Source organism: Rhinoderma darwinii, chromosome 13 (assembly GCF_050947455.1).
Source record: "Rhinoderma darwinii isolate aRhiDar2 chromosome 13, aRhiDar2.hap1, whole genome shotgun sequence".
NCBI lineage: Eukaryota > Metazoa > Chordata > Amphibia > Anura > Rhinodermatidae > Rhinoderma > Rhinoderma darwinii.
In genome coordinates, this window is record NC_134699.1 from 7198212 (window position 1) to 7224462 (window position 26251).

A 26251-nucleotide genomic window follows, 5' to 3' on the forward strand; every position below is an offset into this window, starting at 1 on the left:
TATACAAGAATATAACTACTATAATACTGCCCCCTATATACAAGAATATAACTACTATAATACTGCTCCTATATACAAGAATATAACTACTATAATACTGCCCCTGTATACAAGAATATAACTACTATAATACTGCTCCTATATACAAGAATATAACTACTATATTACTGCTCCTATATACAAGAATATAACTACTATAATACTGCCCCTATATACAAGACTATAATTACTATAATACTGCTCCTATATACAAGAATATAACTACTATAATACTGCCCCCTATATACAAGAATATAACTACTATAATACTGCCCCTATATACAAGAATATAAATACTATAATACTGCCCCCTATATACAAGAATATAACTACTATAATACTGCTCCTATATACAAGAATATAACTACTATAATACTGCCCCCTATATACAAGAATATAACTACTATAATACTGCTCCTATATACAAGAATATAACTACTATAATACTGCTCCTATATACAGGAATATAACTACTATAATACTGCCTCCTATATACAAGAATATAACTACTATAATACTGCTCCTATATACAAGAATATAACTACTATAATACTGCCTCCTATATACAAGAATATAACTACTATAATACTGCCCCCTATATACAAGAATATAACTACTATAATACTGCCCCTGTATACAAGAATATAACTACTATAATACAGTTGTGTCTCGTTCATGTTTTACAGGATCATAGCAATAGAGGTATAAATAGTCTCTAACAGTCAAATGCTGAGAGTAGAGGTCGGTAATGAGCTGAATGCTGCCCCCTGCAGTAAGCCAAAGAAAATGCATTATCAGAATAGTGTTTAGCAGCAGAACAGATACAGCAAGAAATACAGGCATCTCTGACCCTCAACAGTCCGTCCAGAGGAAGTAGTCACAGAAAATAATTTATTTCTCTGGTGAGTAGATTAGATCAGATGAATAAATATCAACATTAAACTAGACAGACCAAACTGACCAGTTTCCCTGAGCCCAAGTCTACGAAAGAGGTTGTATGTAGTTAGAAAAACATCTCTGCTTTCCTCCAGGATCGACACTACTCTTGTCCGTGGGCCGAGTCTGATATTCAAGTTAATGGGACTCAGTCTCTGTTCACACCTCGTATAAATGTTTTCAATATTGTGGCCAATAGCTACATAGGGGCATACAGTACCTTGAGAATACTCCCGACATATGGATGTGAACAGAGCCAAAGCTGCAATACCAGACCCAGCCTAAGGACAAGAGTGGCGCTATTTCTGTAAGAAAGCAGCCATGTTTAGATCACCTTATACAACTGCTTTAATTAACCCAGTGATGGCTGTTAGATGTTTCATTCCTCCAAAAAGGACAATAAATCAATTCTTAAATAGTAACCGCACTTCCATCAAACTTTTCATAGGTCATAGAAACCTATCAAAAGTTTGGATTGTTGGGGGTCCGGGTGCGGAGACCCCCATCGTGTCTGAAACAAGGGTGCAGTAGTTCTTAGCTGAGCGCTTTGCTTCTTCGGTTGTGATCAGCGCTCCCGTCAGTCTGAGGGCGGCGCTCACAGAACGTCTATGTAATCCGTCTCCAGCCTGAGAGGGAGCGCCGATCAGTCAAAGATGCCGGGCGCTCAGATAAGTGCTTCTGCGCCTCCGTTTCAGCAACGGTGGGGGTCTCAGCACCCGGACCCCCAAGAACCCAAACTCTTGATACGTCTGTGTGTAGGGCTGGGCCATTAATCGGAAAAAAGGAAATTCAGCGCAATTAACCGACTTCATATTGTGCATTTCTGTTTTTACATGGGGGGAATTATACTGTGTGGAGGGCAGTTATGGGGGCATTATACTGTGTGGAGCTCTGTTATGGGGGCATTATACTGTGTGCAGGGCAGTTATGGGGGCATTATACTGTGTGGAGGGCAGTTATGGGGGCATTATACAGTGTGGAGGGAGGTTATGGGGGCATTATACTGTGTGGAGCTCTGTTATGGGGGCATTATACTGTGTGCAGGGCAGTTATGGGGGCATTATACTGTGTGGAGCTCTGTTATGGGGGCATTATACTGTGTGCAGGGCAGTTATGGGGGCATTATACTGTGTGGAGGGCAGTTATGGGGGCATTATACTGTGTGGAGGGCAGTTATGGGGGCATTATACTGTGTGGAGGGCAGTTATGGGGGCATTATACTGTGTGGAGGGAGGTTATGGGGGCATTATACTGTGTGGAGCTCTGTTATGGGGGCATTATACAGTGTGGAGGGCAGTTATGGGGGCATTATACTGTGTGGAGGACAGTTATGGGGGCATTATACTGTGTGGAGCTCTGTTATGGGGGCATTATACTGTGTGGAGCGCAGTTATAGGGGCATTATACTGTGTGGAGGGCAGTTATGGGGGCATTATACTGTGTGGAGGACAGTTATGGGGGCATTATACTGTGTGGAGCTCTGTTATAGGGGCATTATACTGTGTGGAGGGCAGTTATGGGGGCATTATACAGTGTGGAGGGCAGTTATGGGGGCATTATACTGTGTGGAGGACAGTTATGGGGGCATTATACTGTGTGGAGCTCTGTTATGGGGGCATTATACTGTGTGGAGGGCAGTTATGGGGGCATTATACTGTGTGGAGGACAGTTATGGGGGCATTATACAGTGTGGAGGGCAGCTGTGGGGTATTCTACTGTGTGGGGAACACTATGGGGGCAATATAATGTGTGGGGGCAGTGTCAGGGGGTATATTATATACAGTAGTATACAGCAGGTTTAGGGGATAAATATTAATTCAATGGCGTGGCATGCAAAAAGGGGTGTGGCCTAAATAATCGTTCGTTAATCGTAATCGAGGTCACATGTTCAATTAATCGTGATTTTGATCACAATCGCCCGGCTCGATCCGGATGACATATCAAACGTTCAATGACAGCGCAGTCACTCTAGAAGAATACAGCTTTGCCCAGCTGGCGGTCTACCGCGGGTGAACATGAAATGGCGTTATTAACAGTTACGGTAGATGAAGTTTATGCACTAGGGAATGTAGACTAGCAAATACATAATGATTGGTTAATACAAGTGCTCCCCTAGTGGCAGCCGGCAGTACAATTATGCTCCCCCTAGTGGCAGCCACCAGTACATGAATGCTCCCTCTAGTGGCAGCCACCGGTACACAGCGACTTCCTCTTTGGTCACATGCAGCCATAACAAAGGCGCAATTATATAGAGACGGTCACCAGACTGATTACATCACCCGAAGCGGCGTTCATAGGAAGGACGGCCATAAATAGATCTCTATATAAATTATCTACACATCTTTCTGGAGGAGTGTATATATATATATATTCCAGTCTGCTGGGTGTTCACAGCTCATCATCGCCTCCCGTCACTTGCTGCTGGTATAACAATCTCTTTATGTGATGTCCTTCTGCCTTGGAGGGCGATGAATGTTTCTCACGACGCATTTTACCATCCACTCCACACCTTCATTCACTCCATTCCTGCAAGAGCAAAGATGGATGATCTTAGGACAAAGCCTCGTACTTAAAGGGATTGTGTAGGATTGAAAAAACATGGCAGCGCCACATCTGTCTACAGGTTGCATCTGGTATTGCAGCTCAGCTACATTGAAGTGAATGGAGATGAGCTGCAATACCACACACAACCTGAGGACAAGTGTGGCGCTGTTTTTGATAAGGCCGCCATGTTTTCTAATCCTAGACAACCCATCTAATGCACAAGCTCTACTTTTGAGAATCATTTTAATTCTGACTATAATCTTGACTAACGTTGCATGTATTCATCTTGATCCTAAGTTACATCATATCTTATACTCTATTTACATCCAGAGCTGCGGATCACAATCCTGTTTGCGGTCATAAGGAACCTTTCAGCACACAGCTGTGAGACAAAACTTCTTAGCAGAGATCCTATAATGCCCTTTACCCTTCTGCAATGCATTGTGGGAGTTGTTTCTACAGTGGCTGGGTATGAACACCACACGTACCACAATGCACTACAGCAGGGCATGCTCTTTTCAGACACTGAACCAGCATATTTGCAGCAGAGTGCGATGTAATGCAGCCTGAGAGCAAAGACAAACCTAGCAGTTTGCTGAATGCAGCTTGGGATGTGATTGGAGTAAAAAAAAACAAAACTTGATAAATCTTTATGGAAGAAATCAGGTTGTTTTTTAGGGTAAATAATCCGTAACCCAGAGCAGTTATATAGAAATTCTATGACTTTTCCCATAGATTACAGAACTCTTCTGGCGTCAAGTGAAAAATAATCAATCATATAGAGCAGATGCCGTAATCTAATGAGGAAACATCATTGCAAACTCTTCTCCACCCCTTACCCGGAGAGGGCACAGCAGGCCTGGGTCAGACAATCCCTTTTGCCAATCTTATTGATGCAGTCACTGAAGGCCGTCTTGATGTCAGGAATGGAGAGACAGTCCTAGATGGGAAGGCATGGTTAAAATTGGTAATACCCCCCCCCCCCATAAAATCCCCCTTTATCAGGATATTTATCAAAACTGACGCTCAACAACATTGTCTAGCAGCTCATAGTAACTACAAGTGGCATTTTAGGTTTGGTTACAGCACCCTCTACTGGCTGGTAAAAGTAATCACACTTTGAATGCCAGGATCAGGAGGGTGCCGTAAAGCTTGCACCTGGATACAAAGTCACCCATCAGATTACATGGTTTTATTCCAGTTATAATCGTTGAGAATAGGTCAGCTGACGATCACCCCTCCCGCAGATTACCTCCACATCTTGTTTATTTGCCAAGACCAAGATGGGCACACCTTCCAGGGCTTCACTGCTGATCATCTTTTCTGCAACACAGAAAGGAACGTACAGTATTATCACAGCAGGTGGAGTAGACTTTATTTTCAATTCCGCTGAGCTCTATAGTACAGATTGCAACCGGTGTGACGCAATGGTCACAATATTAAAGGGGCTGTTCCCTTTTCCTCTACTAAATAATTGAATAGAGCCCCCCAAATTGCAAGAGGGATCGGTGCGGTGGATATATTCAGCTCACAGAGGATTGTCTAGACTGGATACAATTGTAAAAAACCTTCAGTGGTGAGTAGTATTAAGTCTGCTCTGGCTTTGTACTCTGTCAATTCATTGACTGCAAGCAGAGATCTTGAAAATGGTGAAAAACTGAAACCCAAATTCTAATAGAAATGGCAAAGGCCCTTCACCTGTATATCTCGGGGCAGTGATGTCATTATCAACACTCAACCAATAGCAAAAATGGTCTTTAAACCAATCAGAATCCTCAATACTTCTGATTAGATCTAGAGCTGGTTATGCTTCAAAAGTGTGGTGAGCGCCCCCTGCAGTATCAGAGGGGAATAGCATTTTTTATCAACTCACCAAAAGCTAGTTTTGACTCTGACAGGCGCGTCTCATCGGTGGAATCAATGACGTATATCACTCCGTGCGACTCTGCGTAATACTGGAAGAGAAGACGCCGCAGGAAATAGTCAGTGCTAGAAAAACACAACAGCAGTGCCCCCCGGTGGTAGAACAAGGAATGGGGTCACTAATGAAATCATGTCAGATTTTAGGGTGAGTGTTCTAGTCCGAAGGTCCGGGATGCGGGCGTCTCACCTTATCCCATAGAGACTGAAGCTCCTCCTGTCCTCCGAGATCCCAGAACATCAGCCGGACTTTCCCCACGTCAATGGTGCCAACTAGAGGGGAGAAGACAGAAGCGTGGGCATATGATAGTAACACTGCACCCCTTATGTATGAGGTCTATTGCCAACATGAACCCCCCCAACCTCATAGTCGCGCTACTCACTGTTCAGGCCCACGGTCGTCGTGATCTTATTCAGGTTCATCCCCTTGTAGTTGCGGCAGAATCGGATTTTGGTCTGTTCTAAAAACGTCTGGAAGAAACAATGTCAAACATGAACATGGCAATATGCCTGCTGCTGGGGCACTGCCACCCCAAAAATACACCGCCAGGACATACCTACTGACACAGCCTGGCACTGCCACCCCAAAAATACACAGCCAGGACATACCTACTGACCCAGCCTGGCACTGCCACCCCTAAAATACACAGCCAGGACATACCTACTGACCCAGCCTGGCACTGTCACCCCAAAAATACACAGCCAGGACATACCTACTGACCAAGCCTGGCACTGCCAATCCTGAAATACACCGCCAGGACATACCTACTGACCCAGCCTGGCACTGCCACCACAAAAATACACAGCCAGGACATACCTACTGACCCAGCCTGGCACTGCCACTCCTGAAATACACAGCCAGGACATACCTACTGACCCAGCCTGGCACTGCCACCACAAAAATACACAGCCAGGACATACCTACTGACCAAGCCTGGCACTGCCAATCCTGAAATACACCGCCAGAACATACCTACTGACCCAGCCTGGCACTGCCACCCCTAAAATACATCGCCAGGACATACCTACTGACCCAGCCTGGCACTGCCACCCCAAAAATACACCGCCAGGACATACCTACTGACCCAGCCTGGCACTGCCACCCCAAAAATACACCGCCAGGACATACCTACTGACCCAGCCTGGCACTGCCACCCCTAAAATACATCGCCAGGACATACCTAATGACCCAGCCTGGCACTGCCACCCCAAAAATACACAGCCAGGACATACCTACTGACCCAGCCTGGCACTGCCACTCCTGAAATACACAGCCAGGACATACCTACTGACCCAGCCTGGCACTGCCACCCCTAAAATACACCGCCAGGACATACCTAATGACCCAGCCTGGCAGTGCCACTCCTGAAATACACAGCCAGGACATACCTAATGACCCAGCCTGGCAGTGCCACTCCTGAATTACACAGCCAAGACATACCTACTGACCCAGCCTGGCACTGCCACTCCTGAAATACACAGCCAGGACATACCTACTCACCCAGCCTGGCACTGCCACTCCTGAAATACCCAAACAATGGCACTACAACCCAGGATACACCTGCTGAACCAGCCTGGTAATGCCAATCCTAGTAAACTAGAAGATAATGGGTATCATCACCCTGGGTATTGCACTGCCACCTCTAATAAACCCAAAACAGATGCTGATAGAACCATCCATATGTCTGCTGCCTGAGTCTGGCATTGCCACCCCAGTATACCCAGCAAGGGAACGACCACCCTGGAAATCCCTAATAATTCACCCTGGCACTGCCATCCTCAATATACCCAAAGAAGCAGCTGGTACAATCACCAGGATACACCTACTCACCCACATCTGTTGCTGTGGCACGGCTACCCCTAATATATCTGAAAAGAAAGCTAATACGGCCACTCAGAGGACCGGTCACCTCTCCTGACATGCCAGTTTTAGTAAATACATGTATTCCCCATTAAATAATAATTTCGGAACATCTTAGACTCTACGTTGTGTCGTTCCTCTGTTGTTCCTCTGTTATTCCTCCCGGAAATTTATGAACAAACTGACGGTGTTACCAATTGGGGAGGGGGGTGACCCTACAGTCTGACTAATGTCCAATCAGTGCTGACTGTATTAGGGGGGATTCACACGAGCGTGTATTAGGTCCGTGCGGGCCGCGTGGTTTTCACGCGCCACGCACAGACCAATACAAGTCTATGGGGCAGTACAGACAGTCCGTGCTTTTTGCGCAGCGTTTGTCAGCTACGCAAAAAGCGCGACATGCTCAATATCTCCACGTATTTCGCGCATTACGCACCCATTGAAGTCAATGGGTGCGAGAAAACCACGCAGGTCGCACGGAAGCACTTCCGTGCGAACCGACTGAAACGGCGCACCAGCTGTCAAAAGGATGAATGTAAACAGAAAAGCACCACGTGCTTTTCTGTTTCCAAACGGAGTGTCTTTGAGATGAGCGAAGCCGGACAAGCGAACCGAACTTCACCGGGTTCAGCCGAACTTGTTTTGGCCGAACCCGGCAAAAAAATTTCCGGTACGCGACGTCAGGAGATAGTCACTGTCCAGGGTGCTGAAAGAGTTAAACTGTTTCAGCACCCTGGACAGTGACTACCGATCCCAATAAACATGAACCTGTAAAAAGAAAACGAAGTTCTGACTTACCGATAACTCCCGGCTTCTTCCTCCAGTCTGACCTCCCGGGATGACAATTCAGTCCAAGTGACAGCTCCAGCCAATCACAGGCCAAGCACAGGCTGCAGCGGTCACATGGACTGGCGCGTCATCCAGGGAGGTGGGGCCCGATGTCAAGAGAGGCGCGTCACCAAGGACGCGTCACCAAGGACAAGTCACCAAGGCAACGGCCGGGAGGGAAGTTCTTGGTAAGTACGAACTTTTTCTTTTTTTTTTTAACGGGTTTCCCGATATTGTGTTCGGCATTCACTGTCGAGGATGCTGAAAGAGTTAACTGCCGATCAGTTAACTCTTTCAGCACCTTGGACAGTGACGGGCGTCGACTAGCCTCATCTCTATGATGGCGGCTGCGCGAAAATCACGCAGCCGCGCATCATACACGGATGACACACGCAGCTGTCAAGTGGTTTTTGCGCGCGCAAAACGCCGCATTCGTCTGAATCTGCCCTTAGACTGTATGAAGACACGCCCCTTTGACAAGGGAAATGGTAACACCCAGTTGTCATTTTATTCATACATTTCTAGGAGGAATAACAGAGGAATGACACAACGCAGAGATCTAAGAAAATACATTCCAGAATTGTTATTTCATAAGGGATTTAAGTATTTACTAAAATAGACAAGTCAGGAGAGGCGACTGGTCCTCTATAACACCCACTGAAAAAACCTTACACTTCCAACCCGGATATACTTGAATTGACTAAACCTACTGACCCGGTGTCACTGGCACCCGCTATAACCACCAACCAAGCGCAGTATGATCACCCCTTATATACAACTGTGCCCCAACCTAGACTGCCACTCACAGGATAGAACTACCTACCTGGCACTGCCACACATAAAATATCAAAGACGGGCACTACCAAAGCATAGTCCTGCCAGCCCAGAATGATGCCATCTATTATACCCGCTCTCAGTATGACATAACCCTGTGTGTTACGCACCGTCTTGCCCGCATTGTCCAGCCCGAGGATCAGGATACAGTACTCATCCTTCTGGAACACGTACTTATAAAGCCCAGACAGCAGAGTATACATGATGGTGACCTGTAGGGGGCAGCAAAAAGGGTCAACACTGCAACATATATATATATATATATATATATATATATATACATACATACAAATAAAATACCCTAAAATGTTACCCTAGTGACAGTAGAAGTATTAAGGCAATTATACAGCGTTATGTCGCTATGTTGGCTCAGTTATGGTCTCTGTTGTAGTTGAGTTATTACCTGCATTGTCTACTCTCATCACTTTCTCCCCATGCTTTACACTGCAGCTCTGCTCCATTAGCGATCAGCTATGATCAGTGACTCCTGCTTACCGGCATTGTCTATTGGAGTCTGAAACCCACCTCCTGTCTCATCAGAGGCTCAGGCTGCGGCACTGCCCCCCATCCTTTACACTGAAGCACTGCCTTTTCCAAACTACCATCATGTAATGACAAGTAAACAGCTGCCCCACCCTCCGAGTAGGATCCCGGTTCTATAAGTACGAAGCTGAGTTATACCCCCATAATAAAATACCGCAGGGAAAATAAGTGCCCCCCTCCTACAGCAGCTCCTGCATCCCACCAGACTCACCTCCTTCTCCCCATCAACCCCACTCAGGCCTCACTCAGCCAACAACAACTTCCGCCGCCACCCGCAATGCATCATGGGATACCAAAATTGCGTCTGTCAGAACGTGGCGACCATCTTGTGTGTGGCAATCGAATCATCAGAATTCCAGCGGCTTATGAATGAATTTTCGTTTTACTGAGCCAGTACCAAAAGCTTTATAGAAAAATATCACAAGTCCAATAATAACCGCTGAATAATGAGCGGCCCTGAGGAAACGCGGAATGGTCCACACCAAAATGGCGGCGGCGATGTCTGTGCAGAGCTCTATGGTCAGTGACGCCATCAAGCCGGTGTCATGGCGTCTTTGTAAGAGGAAGGTAAGATTTATAGTGGCTTAGGAGCATTTTATTTATTTATACAGTTTATATAGCCAGGGTTTGTTGCAGTACTACAACTCCCAACATGTCCTGACAGACAAAAGTAGTCACCTTGAGTCTCTGAAGTGAGATGTCTTAACACTACAAGTCCCAGCATGCACTGCTTCAGTGGTCTAACATCAATGTATTTGTTGTGTCTCTCATAAAAGGCTTGGGGTCCTAATGTGTGGCCCCTTCAAAATGTCCGCAGATAAGGTTATGTCATCTACATCCATTCATTTTAGAGGACACCCCCTCGAAATATCGCTTGTTGATTAGTGGACGTTCTTGGTTAATTTTGATGTCTCCACCTACAGGTTGGTCGGCGGCCATACTGGACAACATGGATGAAGAGAGTCTCGTCTCCGCTCTGCAGACGTACAGAGCCCAGCTGGAGCAGGTGAATCTCACCCTCCATGGCGACGTGGACCCGTCGCAGAAGGCGGACCTTATCCAGCTCCAGAGCGATTTACAGCAGCTCATAGACCTGACGGAGTCCAGCCTGTTGTCTGTACAAAAGTCCATCTTACTATCCGCTCTCGGTGGACCATCATCATCCTCATCCTCTCCTGATGACGAGTATGAGGCCTTCAAGAAGGCGATCGGAGAGGCAAGCAACGGGGGCGAGACTCTCGAGACGACCGATCCTAATTCAGAGGAGGAAGCGGAGGATGACGAAGAAGAAATCAGCGGAATGAAAGTGAAAGCCCCTTATTACAGCACGTGGGGGACGTTAGAATATCACAACGCTATGGTGGTGGGCTCGGAGCAGATGGAAGGTGGAGGTCCCGGCGTCCGCGTCTTGTATCTCTACCCCACACACAAGGCTATGAAACCGTGTCCCTACTTTTTGGATGGAAAATGCCTTTTCAATGAGAATTGCAGGTGAAGGAATATGTGCAGCACAGAGTGTTTCAGGAGAGGAGTGACCCGTCCAATCATATGATGATATTCGTGAGGACAGGCCTGAGTGTGAGACGAGCGGGTTCGTGATGTGAGAGGGGAAATAGAGACAAGTGGGTGGTCATAGATTGAGAGTCACATAGTAGAAGGAGCAGGGTCCCCCCGCAGCACAGAGTATTTCAGGAGACGGGTGTGCTAATTTTGTGAGAGGCCGTGCCCTGTTCATTAATGGTGGTTGGGACATGGGCTGTATAATGGTACAAAGAGATCACAGATTGCTTTATAGTGGTAAGAGCAAGGTCCCCCAGTAGCACAGAGTATTTCAGGAGAGAAGTGGGCTGATCTTGTGGGGGACTGTGACCTGTTCACTCATGTGTTGATGTCGGTAAGGACAAGACTGCGTGTAACCGGGCAGAGTCAAGATGTGAAGAGGGGGATGGAGACATGTGAAAGGTTATAGACTGAGTCACCCAGCAGCACAGAGTATTTTAGAAGATGGGTGTGAGAGCAGTAACGTCAATCGACTCGTGACGATGTTGGTAAAGGACAGGGCCATATATGACAGGTGAGACGAGGAATGATTCAAGTGGGAGGTCATGAGAAAGAGTCCCCCGCAGCACAGAGTATTTCAGGAGACGGGTGTGCTAATTTTGTGAGAGGCCGTGCCCTCTTCATTAATGGTGGTTGGGACATGGGCTGTATCAGAGAGATCACAGATTGCTTTATAGTGGTGAGAGCAAGGTCCCCCAGTAGCACAGAGTATTTCAGGAGATAAATGTGCTGATCTTGTGGTAAGTAGTCCACTGATATCATTATGTTGCATGGGGTGTCATTGCTGGACCCCCCCCCCCCCCCGGTTTAGCTGTTTGCAGCGGTGGAGTGTTTGTGTCAGTTGAATTCGGTGGATGCCCGTTCGTTGTTTATAATGGGCGACGTTGCGGGAGCTCCCGGCTTTGGCTCGAGGGAGAGGAGGAAAATCGAATACCCCTTTCCTATTGTTCTTAGGTTTTCTCATGGCCGGGTCGTGCCCGTCAATGAACTCCAGGTCTTTGAAGAACCAGACATAAGCAATCTCAGGATCGATACCCCCTGCCTCGCCAAGCACGAGGATGGCATCTGGTACTCAGCACGAATTACAGGTAAATGCTGAGGCTGTCACAGCGCCCCCTGTGCCTGTCTTCTGGGTCACACACTGACCGCCTTGTTTCCTCCCTCAGATTTAGATGACAACTTCTACACGGTAAAATTTGATTCCGTTCTGCTGAAAGACGCGGTTCTAGAGGCTGACGCCATTATTCCACCTCTGCGGGAGAGCGACAGTTCATCCTCTGATGACGAGGACCTGGAGGGAGCAGAGGATTCTGGGTATGCTAGAGGTAAATGTAATTTCAAAGGAGTTTCATGGTTTTAAATAAAGCTTAACCATTGGGAAATCAAAAGTTCTGCAACTTTCTAATATACTTTGTGTTCCAATTTCATACCATTTTCAAGATCTTTGTTGGCTGTCAGTGAATTGAACCGTTAAAAATTCTATCCAGTTGCTAAAAACCTTGTTACAATTGTATCCAGTCTACATAATCCTATGTGAGTTAAATGGTCTTGGCTCCAGACTGAAACCCTTTACCTGCACTGATACATTGTAACAAACGATCAGGACAGGTGAGAGGTTTGTTCTGCTGACGTATTGTCTAGACTGTAGCAAACCCTCAGCTGTGAGAAGTATTAGGTCCATAGCTGCAGGTTCTCAGCATCTGAGTGTGAGCAAGAATGTTTCCATTCAAGGGCTGCAAGCAGAGATTTTGAATATGGTGAAGAATTGAAACAGAAAGTTTATTACAAAGTTGCAGAAGTTTTCATATGCAGTTTGCCCCTTTAACTCTTTGCAGTCTGTCCTTCTATACATGTATCATGGACTCCTCTCTGTCTCCTGCAGTGCTCATGGACAGTGGAGAAGTCGGGGTTACGCCCTGCAGTTCTGAATTTGCAGGATGGGAGGCGCATACCCGCGGCATAGGGTCTAAGCTCATGGCTCTTATGGGGTATGAGATAGGAAAAGGTGAGTGTTCTGGAGTTATTCCTCTATGTCCATCTGATAATCTGGAATGTTTGATCCTATATGTGTCAGGTTTATGCTGGATTAACCCCTTAACGACCAGGCCTATTTTGGCCTTGGGGGTTGTCCAGTACTGGACAACTGACGACCTATCCACCGGCAGCACGGCCGCTATTCTATGTACGGCGCCAACTGCTTCCGGCTCTGCACATCGCATAATGGGCCATAACATCTGGTGCCCGGCAGGTAGCCAGGGCAGGCTTGGGGGCCTTTGTTAGGCCCCCTGGCTGCCATGTCAACATGGCGGCCGGTGATCTAGTTTGCTGGCCGCCGATTGGTGACAGAGGGAGACCCCTCCTTCTGTCAAAAGATTTAAATGCCGCGGTCGCTATTGACTGCGGCATTTAAGGGGTTAAACGGCTGAGTTTGAAGGTTTCTTCAATCTCAGCCGTTGCCTCGGAAGCCCGGCTGTCATTCATTCACAGCCGGGGTCCCGCGCGATCACCAGTCATAATGCGGGAAGATGCCCCTTCCCATGACGTGCATGTACGTGAAAATGCGGGAAGGGGTTAAAGGAGTTTTCTGTGCCGTCAAGTCATACCTAAATGACCGTATACATTAATATTCAGATTAAACCGCGTCCTATGGACTGCTGGATTATTGAATATTGCGAACGATCAGACATAGGGTCGAAATATCAATACTGCGCACCCACGAACGGTTCGATACCGTCAATTCATGTATTTCAATATTAAGCCGTGCGGCCGCAGTGTTGGAACACATGAATTTAGTCACTAGTACTACAGAAAACATGACGGGCGCAACGCACAACCCCCGCCAGGTTCTTTGTCTTCAGTGCCGATGCCGACGGGCACCTCATCATGCTGATCACGTGGGTACAAGACGTATGCCCACAGGATTAGGAGCGGGACACTGGCTATAATACACAGCGGAGAAACCTCTGAGCTCTGACGTTAACCCCTTGAATCCCGCGTTCAAAGCTGAAAATGAGAAGGGGAACCCCCATTTGATTGCGTCATAAGGAATCCCTCCGACGTGATCGAGGGACCTATCTTATATAGGACAGCCCAGGGTCCGTTGTCTGACCGTTATTCCTGTTGACTAGGAGAGAGTAAAAGAGACACGGCGCCACATGGTGCAAATAAAAGTGAGATATAAATGGAGCTACTTCATATATTAGGATGCGCTCACCTTAGGTTGTAGACACTGGCAGGTGTCACAATGGGAAAATAGCTGCTGCCGGGTCCGTAACACAACAAATCGAAGTTTGCTGTCAAGTAATGGTATTAGAAGGAGAGCAAAAAAGGACCAAAGGGCGCTGCTGTTCATGTCAAGGCTAGGCAAGCATAGAGTTCAAGTATTTATTAATAGAAACGACAGGCTACGCGTTTCAACGCCGGACCGGCGTCTTCATCAGGCCAATACAGACTGTGCGGCTCACACAGGTTTAAATACAGAAAAAGAATGGATAACAATTAGCTGCCAGACGGAAAAAAAGCGCGTCATTTCTGATGAGCTGCGCGCGCTACAAAAAAAACTAAAGCTACAGCCAAACAGACGCACACGATTCGTGGTTTTGCGGCCGCAATTCACCCGCAAATCTGCGGGTGAATTGCGGTCCCATTCATTTCTATGGGCCCATTCACACAACCGTGGTTTCCACAGTCTGTGCATTGCCCAGCAGCCTGGACCGCAAAAAGAACGGACATGTCATATTACGGCCGTGTTTTGCGGTCCAGGCTCGTAGGAATGAATGCACGCGGTCATGTGCACGGCTTGAGATTTGCAGGCGGTCCACGGGTGACACTCCGCGGCCGTCCGAGCCGAAAATCACGGCCGTGCACACCACTGCGGTCGTGTGCATGAGGCCTTATTGGTATTCACCTGCTCCTGACAGGTGACACCGAAGTCCTTGTGGGCCTCTGCCAGCACCGCGCGCTCATATCCACGCGCACACACCAACACCAGCGCTCTAGTGTCAGCAGTCGGCGCATCACTACAGCCCGGATAGAAGGGGTTTTACATCATCAGGAGCCACCGAGTGCTGGACTTGCTGGGAATTACAGATTTCATGTGGTTACCCTGGAGACCCGTCCGCACACTGTAGGTGGTCATCCCCTCTGACATAGAATATATATATATACTTATCACGATATACATATTTATATACTCCAGTCACCTGACCATATATTTTAACTGCACCTTTTAGGTCTTGGAAAGAACTCAGAGGGGCGAGTGGAACCCGTGCAAGCAGTGGTCTTACCGAAAGGCAAATCTCTGGACCAATGCTTAGAATTACAGCAGCGGAAGGTAAAAGGAGGAAAGCCCCTGCCCAAAGCCAGGAAGAAACGCCAGTCTAAGCCCCCGAGAGCCAGGCAGAGTGCCAACGCTCCCCGCAATATCTTTGACTTCTTAAATGAGAAACTGGATCTCAAGGCGTCTCCCACGCAGGCGGCAGAGACCAGCACGGAGAGGAAAGGCAAGGAGGTGTACAACGCCAGCAAGGGCAGCAAGCGGGCACTGAACATTGCGTTTGCTCAGATGACAGAGAAGATCCTGCAGAAGCAGCGGGAGATTGGGAGGATGGCGGAGGCTTTGGCACGAAATGTGGGGAGGTAAGTCCGACTTATTTGTGTTCATTTATAGTATAAATCTGGGTACTTATAACCCGGCATACTCACTTGATAGCGGCCCTTGGCTTGTAAGCTGGGTGCATCTGCCAATGCTTATGCCAGGGCATTGTAGTTATTATGGATGCGCAGTGATTGGGTGCAGAAACACTGTAAAGCCAGGGACCCCTCTGCTTGAAACAAACTACACCCCTAACTTGCACGTAAAATCCTATTCGTTGAAGAACCCTAATTGACTGCAATCCTTCAGGACAATACACCTATAGGAAATCCTCAGCCTGGACTGATATATTTTACTTTCACTGATACATTGTAACAAACGATCAGGACAGGAGAGATTGTGCTGCTGATAGACTGGATACTAGAGTAGCTGTGAGAAGCATTGGGTTCGTACAGGTTTTTAGCCTCCCAGATGCAAACAAGAATGTTCTCTTTTACTGACAGCAAGCAGAGATCTTGAAAATGGTGAGTCCATTACATGCCAAGTAGATCAGAAAGTTGCAGAACTATTCATTCTGCATAAAATGGCCTCTAGTAGAAAAGGAGGCGCCGCAGCAGTCTGGAGAGATGCAGCAACACGGCCGAGGCGCCCCGTGTGCGGGTATACACCAGGCCTGGACGCCGTCTCACCTTTCTCCTGCTTTTGATCTTCTTGCAGAGACAGCGTGGTGCGCGTGCAGCTGGAGTCCCGTCTCTCGAACGCCCGCTCTGAGCTCGCGGAACTGCAACAGCAGGAGAAGAGTCTGCAGAAAGAGCAGAAGAAGGCGAACACACACAAGAAGATGACCGAGTTCTGAGCCTATAGCCCCCTATAGAGCGGCGAGACTGTATGGCCTACGTATCGTGTATATTCTCCCCTCCCCCAGACGGACTATTACATTTGTTTTCGTGACCGAAAAAAATAAATATTTTTTTTATACAATGTTCCCTGAGCCTTTCATGCCGGGGGAGCCTGGTGCCTACACCTGTGTATATCTCATACCCCCCCCACCTCCCGTTTCCTTTCGATGTCATGATGTGCAAGTCAAGGGAGTGCCACACCACAAGACGCTTCCTGTCAGGGAGTCTGCATTCCCCGCTGACTCTTCTTGTCCTCCTATATTACAGGGATCTCCTCCTTTCATCATTCTTCCCGCTCCCGTTGCTCCCCCTCTTGCTTCTTTAGGCTCTCTCCGGTTCCGGTGACCGCGCGCCGTCTTCTCATCTTCGTGATATCTCCTTCATCTTTGGCATCTCAAGTTCTCCGCCCGCTCGCTGCAGTCTGCTCCATATTGCTTTCTGTCTCGTGATCTTTCGTACCTCGCTATTCTGCGCTCTTCAACTCGGGACATTGTGGTCAATGCGGGATAGACGACCAATGGCCGGCGGTCCTCTGTAAAGGTAAGGAGCCTACCAGGAGGGGTTTGGTAGAAGAGTGGGGGTCAGCAGTGGTGAGTGTCTATGGCTGTTGTGATGGGACCATCATAGATCCAAGACCTCTTGATGATGGTCGGTAAGACAACCGCCGTTCTTGGACAGTGAATGGCGTAGAACTCTTTCTGGTTCACTAGATGTTCCTCAACATTTTGGAAAATCAATACCCAGGGCCTGTGATTATCAGAATTGCTTCCTACGAGATTGAATTCCAGGACCATCATGGTATTGTGCCCGGTTTGACCAATGTTGGCATCTCCTGTCCATCAGAGATCACATTGGTGAGACCCTGAACAAGCAGGTCCTGGTTCTTCTTATAGTAGGGCGATCACGTATGGGTTTTCGGGACTCCCGTAGAGAGATGGTTGCACTGGTTTGCCCGTCTCTGCTACACGGAGTATTGGGACATTGGTGGGTGTCTTGGCTTCCGGCCTCCCACCGACGTGACCTTCTGAGGTGTCTGTAGACGTCAGACAGCCCCTTTAAGAAAGGTTGATGGAAGATTCATGAGGTTCTTCTCCCCTTCTAGCTCATTTAGTGGAAATTTGGAGAACTGGTGTAAGAGGTTTAGAAGATGAAGAACCTCCACAGCTCTCCGGAGAGTTATCGATGTTGGTGGGAGGAATCCCAAGTAGAAGAAGATAGATTGAGGGTAGGCCGGGCAGGGGCATTAGGAGACCTCGGAAGAAATTCTCTCCATCCCTATTTTTTAGGGGCATTATATGTTGTCTGGGTCTTTTGCTGGACCCGCTGGTCTCGAGGCGTTGATGTCCCAGAGTCGTGGTGAGTTGCGCTGTCCGCCACCGTGATTGATTGAACTTCTCACCATGTCTCTGGGTCATCTTGATTTTGAGTGAAACATCCCAACTTTTATTCTACCATTTTAAGGTCTCCCACCTGGGTACTGGGTGGCAATCCCTTAATGGCAGTGCCCACATGCGGGTTATCCCGCCTAGAAATCTGTAGAGCTTCACCACCTCTCATCTCTACCTGCGTGTCAGTCGTGACTGTAATTCTTACATTCTCTTCGTGAACCAAGAAGCCCTGGAAAAAAAAACAAAAAAAAAAAAACACCCGCACCCTGAAGGGCATATATACAGTAATCCTATACGAGTGCAGATATACAGGCTATTCAGGGTGGGTGGAAAGCTGGGTGACGCACCCATACAAGAGGTAGTCTCGGGGGACTAATAACGACAGCACAGAAAAAAAAACAACCACCAACTTTTTTTTTCGTTTTAAAGAAACTTTTCTCGGAAATGTCATTCGTGTCCAAGCCGTGGCTTTTCAGCTGTTGCAGAGCTACAACTCCCAGCATCCCCTAGGCAAGCTGGGAGTTGTAGTTTCACAGCTTGGTGTTCACTACTTTTATGGGAAATCGTCAGCATTTATTTCCCTATTGAATTTAATGGGGGGGGGGGCAAATATACAGCAAGAAAATCGCCAAGTGTGAACTTGACCTTAGAGAAGCATTCAACACCCCCATCCCCCTCCCGCGTCAAGTCACCGGTTCATTTATCCATTGAACCCGAGCTGATATAACTCGTGCCCTACAGCTGGTAAAATCTCGAAACCACATGTGCTGCAAACAGTTCACCTGCATCTGCACAGGAAGTGGTATAACAGCATAGTGCCGGGACGCTGCCGACTCTGCTACACTGCGCGCCCACAGAAATTGAAAATGATTCTTTAAAAAAACGTCTGACGCTCGGTCTTCGTCGCGAATGTCCGCGTTTTATAATTGACCATAATACATAGGTTACTGTTTCTTTAAAAAAAAAAGAAAAAATTTCTTTCCATACAGCTTCTGCACCAAGGCTGCCCCATGGCTCCAGGTCCTGCCACCTCCGAGTCTCGAGGCCACATCCTTACTTCTCTCTGCTCTGCAATGGGGCTGTTTCTGCTGCTCTGCAGCCTCTGCACGCTCTGCAAAAAGAGGTACGTCCGCTGCCCTTGAATATGACACGTGACGTTTCGGGAAAGCTGGGTGACGGCCGCTAAAGCCATTACAGCTCCTATAGTCGTGCTGTCATATGGGAGCGCTGTTAGATCTGCCGTTCAGGAGTCTGGGAAAGCTGGATAACTTCTATAAAAGCTGTTTTTTTTTGTCACCCAGCTTTCCCAGACGCTGAATGTAATTGTATACAACGTGACAAAAGGAGACGACGACTCTGAAATTTACTGGGGGAAATGTCGCACCCCTTATAATCAGTCTGACTGACGAGCTGTGGACGATGCCCCTGAATTGTTCCCGACACAAGGGCCACGTGGAATGGGCAGAGGCGTAACGTGAAGATCCTATGCCCCAAGGCTTAATCTGTAATGAGCCCCCACCTACTATGTGCCATCTATAGCACTGGTGTCAAAGGGGCCGCTACCTCGGCACCCCCTATAACTACTCCCCTTTATATGGGGGTGCAACTGGGTCCATGAAGAAGTGCAGACCAAATAGTAGTGCCAGGAGAATTATAAGAGCCATACTATTGTGCCCATCACACAGACTTACCCATAATATGCCCACGTAGTTGTATCCAGAAAAAATATCCTATATCGTGGCCGATCAGTTGCTGCTACAACAGTGCCATATAATACACCACACCGATCATCGTCCTGCACCGCCGTCTACTCCTCCAGCAGGAAGTTACATTTGAGCAGCCAATCAGCAGCCACTTGAATGTTACGATCACTTCCTGTGCTGCAGTCAGAATTCAGCTCTGGAGGAGACAGTGGACTTTGAGTGCTCAGGAGCCAAAAATGGCTGCCCTGGGGCTATATATTTAAATCCGGTCCACTTAAAGGGCTTGTCTCAAGACACCCCCTTTAGTTCAGCAGTTCCCCAATTCATGAGCTGATCATTGGGGACCGGCTGCTTTTAGGTCCCCCTCTAATGGGACATCCCCTTTAAGGGATTATTCATGTCTTTTTTGTCATGGATTAGGAAGAAAAGGAGGATGAGGAACGTGTGTGCCAGTGGAGTTGCCCTTGTTGACGTGGTAAGTAATGATTTCTTAAAGGGTATTTCCATTGATATCCCATAAACTGTCCATTATCTGTCTCTCAGGGTAGACCATAAATTGTCTTTCCTTTCCTTTCCTGAAGTCTTGTCCCAGGCTGCAGCTATAGTTATTTCTATTATAAACCATGGAGGAGAAGTTAGCTACTTCCTGTTCCGTCCCTGTTATTAGCAACACCAAACTATAAAGAGCCCTGTAGTGTCCTAAATACACTGACCATAGACCGAAAAGGGGGTCTGCTATGGACAATCCCTATTTGTTAGGGTTCCCTGATGATAGACTCATTATAGAGGTCCTGCTGCTGGAACCCCTAGTGAATCTATGGGGTAATCTGACAACAAGTGTTTAATTCCCCTGCAGTGCCCCTACAGGGGAAATTAAGAGTTACACGGTTCCCATTTAAATCAATGGGCTGTCCATGTAATGTACAGACTCCCTGGGTCCTCCAGAGTGGGAGATGCTTCTTGTAGCCGCTCTGGCTAATAGATGAGGGTCCTGAATGGGTTCCCCCCTTTAGAACACCGGTCGGATCGGGGGCAGGTCTTCTTGTAGGGGGAAGTGCAAATTGATTCTCCCTCTTTTCTAGACACTGCTGCGTCAGACTCAACTGCGATCACTCAGCAAGTCCGACACCAAACTGCATGAAATCAGGAGGCCGCGACCAGGAGACCCTCGTAAGTGAGAACCTTCTTCTGTACAGCGCACGCGCCCCCATATTGTGTAATCGCTGCCCCAGGCAGTAGATCTGTATAGATTATATACTGAACGTACGGAGCTGGGGGTCTGATATTCCTTACAGTGTCCTGAGGTCCCATGAGAAGAACACAAAGAGCTTGTATCGAGGCAGATTATATCAGAGCTCTTCTCTACCATATCAATCAGGACATCGAGCAGCCCCCAACTCTTAGCATCTTGCAGTTTAACTCCTTTTAGTCTATGGTGATTTAAAGCGTACGTCCAACATTTTACAGTTTATATCAAAGTCACATTGATAGTGGAGTCATTGTGTACATACATTACATTACTTATCCTGTACTGATCCTGAGTTACATCCTGTATTATACTCCAGAGCTGCACTCACTATTCTGCTGGTGGAGTAACTGTGTATATACATTACATTACTTATCCTGTACTGATCCTGAGTTACATCCTGTATTACACTCCAGGGCTGCACTCACTATTCTGCTGGTGGAGTCACTGTGTACATACATTACATTACTTATCCTGTACTGATCCTGAGTTACATCCTGTATTATACTCCAGAGCTGTACTCACTATTCTGCTGGTGGAGTCACTGTGTACATACATTACATTACTTATCCTGTACTGATCCTGAGTTACATCCTGTATTATACTCCAGAGCTGCACTCACTATTCTGCTGGTGGAGTCACTGTGTACTTACATTACATTACTTATCCTGTACTGATCCTGAGTTACATCCTATATTATACTCCAGAGCTGCAATCACTATTCTGCTGGTGGAGTCACTGTGTACATACATTACATTACTTATCCTGTACTGATCCTGAGTTATATCCTGTATTATACTCCAGAGCTGCACTCACTATTCTGCTGGTGGAGTCACTGTGTACATACATTACATTACTGATCCTGTACTGATCCTGAGTTACATCCTGTATTATACTCCAGAGCTGCACTCACTATTCTGCTGGTGGAGTCACTGCGTACATACATTACATTACTGATCCTGTACTGATCCTGAGTTACATCCTGTATTATACTCCAGAGCTGCACTCACTATTCTGCTGGTGGAGTCACTGTGTACATACATTACATTACTTATCCTGTACTGATCCTGAGTTACATCCTGTATTATACTCCAGAGCTGCACTCACTATTCTGCTGGTGGAGTCACTGTGTACATACATTACATTACTTATCCTGTACTGATCCTGAGTTACATCCTGTATTATACTCCAGAGCTGCACTCACTATTCTGCTGGTGGAGTCACTGTGTACATACATTACATTACTGATCCTGTACTGATCCTGAGTTACATCCTGTATTATACTCCAGAGCTGCACTCACTATTCTGCTGGTGGGGTCACTGTGTACATACATTACATTACTTATCCTGTACTGATCCTGAGTTATATCCTGTATTATACTCCAGAGCTGCACTCACTATTCTGCTGGTGGAGTCACTGTATACATACATTACTTATCCTGTACTGATCCTGAGTTACATCCTGTATTATACTCCAGAGCTGCACTCACTATTCTGCTGGTGGAGTCACTGTGTACATACATTACATTACTTATCCTGTACTGATCCTGAGTTACATCCTGTATTATACTCCAGAGCTGCACTCACTATTCTGCTGGTGGAGTCACTGTATACATACGTTACTTATCCTGTACTGATCCTGAGTTACATCCTGTATTATACTCCAGAGCTGCACTCACTATTCTGCTGGTGGAGTCACTGTGTACATACATTACATTACTTATCCTGTACTGATCCTGAGTTACATCCTGTATTATACTCCAGAGCTGCACTCACTATTCTGCTGGTGGCGTCACTGTGTACATACATTACATTACTTATCCTGTACTAATCCTGAGTTACATCCTGTATTATACTCCAGAGCTGCACTCGCTATTCTGCTGGTTGTTATTAGAAAACGTCAGCAAGCTTTTTGTCACACTCCCCTTACAGAATAGCTGAGCTCCTATAATACAGGGGGCAGTTCGTTTTTCCTACATCAGATGACCCTTTCCAGAATGCAAATCACCATAACGTTCTATGTGCAGACCCTGAACAAGCAGGATATATTTCTTATTTTACTATTTTTTTTCTTCCCCCAGAACTGAGACCAGTCAGTATGGATCCGCTCTACCACCCCCCGCAGTGGCCGAAGCCTAATCCCTCCGCTGCTGAAGATGCCACCTACTCCAACTTAAGCTACAACCCTAAGACCTCCCTGTATGAATGTGTGGGGTCTCGGGGAGACATGGAGCCGGCACTAAGCGAACTCCAAGTCAACGTAGTGACCGCGGAGTACGCCTGTGTGCGGAAAGTGAAAAAGGCGGCAAACCAGGGACCCCAAGACACCAGGGAAGAGGAAAAGGTCCAACCACCGCCATCTTCTGGAGAACCGTGCCGACCAGCCGACCTGACCGTATGTGTTATCAGAGTACCCGTCTCTGGGCACAACATCCCGCCATACGACCCCCAATGTTAAAAATTCTATTTCGTTACTTCCGTTTCCGGTGAAGCTGGGTTGTGACCAAGGTGTCCGCTGGCATAGGTTTTCACCCAACTTTTTCAGACCGCTGAATGGCAGATCCGTGGCATCATCAGGTGCAGGGTTTATTGCTGCAAAACTGGGGCGGTTTGTCATTCAGAAGTCTGGGAAAGCTGAGTAACCACTCCAGTGACGGCCATATTAGTTGCCACCTGGCTTAACTCCTTAGCCATATTGGACTGGCACATCCCTGCCCATCACGGTACGTGGCACTGTGATATATGGATTGGTAGCAGGGGTGAAGGCATAAGGGTGCGCTTCAGGGGCCCTTGTGAAGACGACGGCAGGAACCGTGATATCAGAGGTTGCAGCGTGCTGCGTTATGTTGTGGTGGTGCCCTAGGGATGTATTCACACGTGCAGGTTTTGATCAGATTTTTTTTTGTTCCGTTTTTTTTAAGCCAAAACCAGGAGTGGATAAAATCAGAGACGTGCTGTCTGTCCTCTGTGCCGCATGCACACGACGATCCGTGGAACGAGAGGACGTGTTCTATATTTCCACGGACCGCAAAGTCGAGTCTGATTCACCCGCTAATGTGAATGGGTCCGGGAAACCTATCGGGGGCCGCTCTGCGGTGCCACTCTCCATTTATAATCCACTCCTGGTGATCAAATACTGTATTAAAAAAAACCTGATCAAAACCTGCATGTGTGAATACACCCTTAGGACTCATGCACACGAATGTGTTTTTTGGGGGTGAATTGCGGACCCATTCATTGCTATGGCAGCATGCACATGACCGGGGTTTTGTGGCCGCAATTTAGCCTCATTTTTGCGGATGAATTGCGTACTCTATAGCCCCATTCACATGACCATGATTTACACAGATCGGTGCAGGGACCGTAAATCCGGACTGCAAATACTGTGGGTCCTGATGACACACTCATGTACAACAAGGGTTTTTTGTGGTCTGATGGGACTGCGACGGATCCGTGGTTTTACGGATAAGCAAAATCAACGCGGTCGGGTCTATGAGGCCTTACTGTACTGTAGTTAAGCCGGGTGCAGAACTGCGTGTGTCCAGCAGGTGGCAATGTTGTAATTACACTCTATGGAAAGCCATCTCCTCGATCGTTGTGAACGTGATTTGGCGGGAAGCGCGAGACGATGAAAAAAAATTGCAAGTCTTCTGAATTTGTTGTTTTTTTTTGTTTTTTTTTCTTACAGCTTGAAGACATGTACTCCAAAGTCCATAAGAAAAAGAAGCCGACCGTAACCGAAAGCACTGAAGGGTTAACACAGACGCGTAATGAAGTAGTCGCTCGTCCCGAGATCCCGATCCATCATCCTGAAGAAAACCTGTACGAGAGTATAAGCGACGTGAACAGCCACCACACTAACTGCGGCACGGCTGCTGACCCCTACGCTTAAAGGGGTCCCCCGGTTGTATTGCTAATATAGTTTGCGTTTCAATTCCCTACTAATTGTTGAAAATCGCTGCTTGCTGTCAGTGAATGGGAACATTCATGTTTACATCCAGAAGGCGAAAACCCTGGATGTTTTGTCTGGATCCCATTCACTGAGAGCAAGCAGAGATACTAAAAATTGGAGAAATTGAGACACAACGTCTATTAGGAAGCTGCAGAACTTGTCATCATACAATTTATTTACCTCGTTTAAAGGAGAAATTACGCTTTTAGAGTTGGTAACTGATAACGGGTGATGTTACGGTGGAGTTCCCCTTTAAATTGTAGTTGTCACCGCGGAGGCAGCCATTTTGTTAACTGATTTAAAGGGATCCAGGCCTATGTAAGAGTAACGTGGCACATTAGGGGTCATCAGGCCTCGGTAAGTGCCCCCGCTCTCAAATTTGGGGGTTATTTAGTGTCTCTAACGACGTAAAGGGAATCATTGACTTCAGGGATGACGATGCGTGTGGTGATTTCCGGCTCACAAAATGGAGGCATGACGTGGATCCCCATCATCTCCGCGGAGCTGCTGATTATTGGCTGCATTCTCATGATTGTGTCACCACCACACACAAAATGGCGTCCTGTGCTGCGTCCAGACATCAAGTACAAACTTTTTCATGTTTTTTTGTAATTACATGACTTGATGCGATTCATTATCGTTACACAAAAAAACGTGAAAAACTCCCGGGTGTGAATACTTTCGCTATGTAGCGTATAACAAGTATAAGAGAAGACACTGCGGCTGCCGCTGAGATAAAGAACATTTCTCCCTCAATCCTCGACTCGTCTCATTCTGTCATTTTTCTTCAGCTTTTCGGTAGATGTTTCTGATCCTGGGAAAGCTGGGTGCAGCCAATATGGCCACCATTATAACTGCTGTGGTTGTCACCCAGCTTTCTCAGGCTCCTGAGGTGTGTGATTTGTGTAGCACTACATGCCACCTAAGCAGATTTACCCTTCCGGAATCTCGGAAAGCTGGGTGACCCGATAAAGGTGGCCATATTGTTCTCACCCAGCTTTATAGAGCGTTTAACAGCTTGACAGAAGAGGACGACGCTGGAGGGGGGTTGAGGATTTTTTGGGGGGAATGCTCTACGTTAGAAATCCCTCGTACTGTTATAATTTACGTGTTTATAATTGTCGAGCTATTATTTTATAATGGAATAAAACAAATTTTAAGGTGAAGATTTACTCTGACTTTTTATAGAAATGTTGGTTTATAACATCCTTCTGCCCCCCCCCTCCTTCTGCCCCCCCCCTCCTTCTGCCCCCCCCCCCTCCTTCTGCCCCCCCCTCCTTCTGCCCCCCCCCCCTCCTTCTGCCGCCATTTTGTACAAACACTAGTGCAGGCAGAGGATGAAGGTGTTGCCCCTAGCAACCAATCAGATTCCAGCTTTCAGTTCCTCACGGCAGGTTACAGGAT

The 26251-nt window shown here is 47.1% G+C and overlaps 3 protein-coding genes across 4 annotated transcripts; 2 read left to right on the forward strand and 1 right to left on the reverse strand.

The window, feature by feature from the left end:
- Positions 1-913: 913 nt before the first annotated feature.
- On the reverse strand, positions 914-9811 carry ARFRP1 (ARF related protein 1). The gene is made up of 8 exons (XM_075846155.1): positions 9717-9811; positions 9073-9174; positions 5823-5910; positions 5630-5712; positions 5393-5474; positions 4772-4842; positions 4359-4459; positions 914-3501 (listed from the first exon to the last, which is right to left on the reverse strand). The coding sequence occupies exons 2-8, from the start codon at positions 9163-9165 to the stop codon at positions 3414-3416; spliced, it is 606 nt and encodes a 201-aa protein (XP_075702270.1). The 5' UTR covers positions 9166-9174; positions 9717-9811; the 3' UTR covers positions 914-3413.
- A 177-nt stretch (positions 9812-9988) lies between these two features.
- Positions 9989-16640, forward strand: ZGPAT (zinc finger CCCH-type and G-patch domain containing). Its single transcript, XM_075846154.1, has 7 exons — positions 9989-10072; positions 10429-10996; positions 12020-12153; positions 12232-12390; positions 12948-13070; positions 15298-15703; positions 16377-16640. The coding sequence occupies exons 2-7, from the start codon at positions 10455-10457 to the stop codon at positions 16513-16515; spliced, it is 1503 nt and encodes a 500-aa protein (XP_075702269.1). The 5' UTR covers positions 9989-10072; positions 10429-10454; the 3' UTR covers positions 16516-16640.
- Positions 16641-18920: 2280 nt separating this feature from the next.
- LIME1 (Lck interacting transmembrane adaptor 1) lies at positions 18921-26002 on the forward strand. 2 transcript variants are annotated; one of them, XM_075845360.1, is made up of 5 exons: positions 18921-19069; positions 20070-20124; positions 20732-20819; positions 22977-23290; positions 24584-26002. In XM_075845360.1, the coding sequence occupies exons 1-5, from the start codon at positions 18957-18959 to the stop codon at positions 24785-24787; spliced, it is 774 nt and encodes a 257-aa protein (XP_075701475.1). In that variant the 5' UTR covers positions 18921-18956; the 3' UTR covers positions 24788-26002. The 2 variants fall into 2 exon arrangements, 1 of the variants encoding a protein (XP_075701475.1); XR_012851530.1 differs by lacking the exon at positions 18921-19069 and having other exon boundaries at positions 19954-20124; positions 24584-25651; positions 25722-26002.
- Positions 26003-26251: the final 249 nt, after the last annotated feature.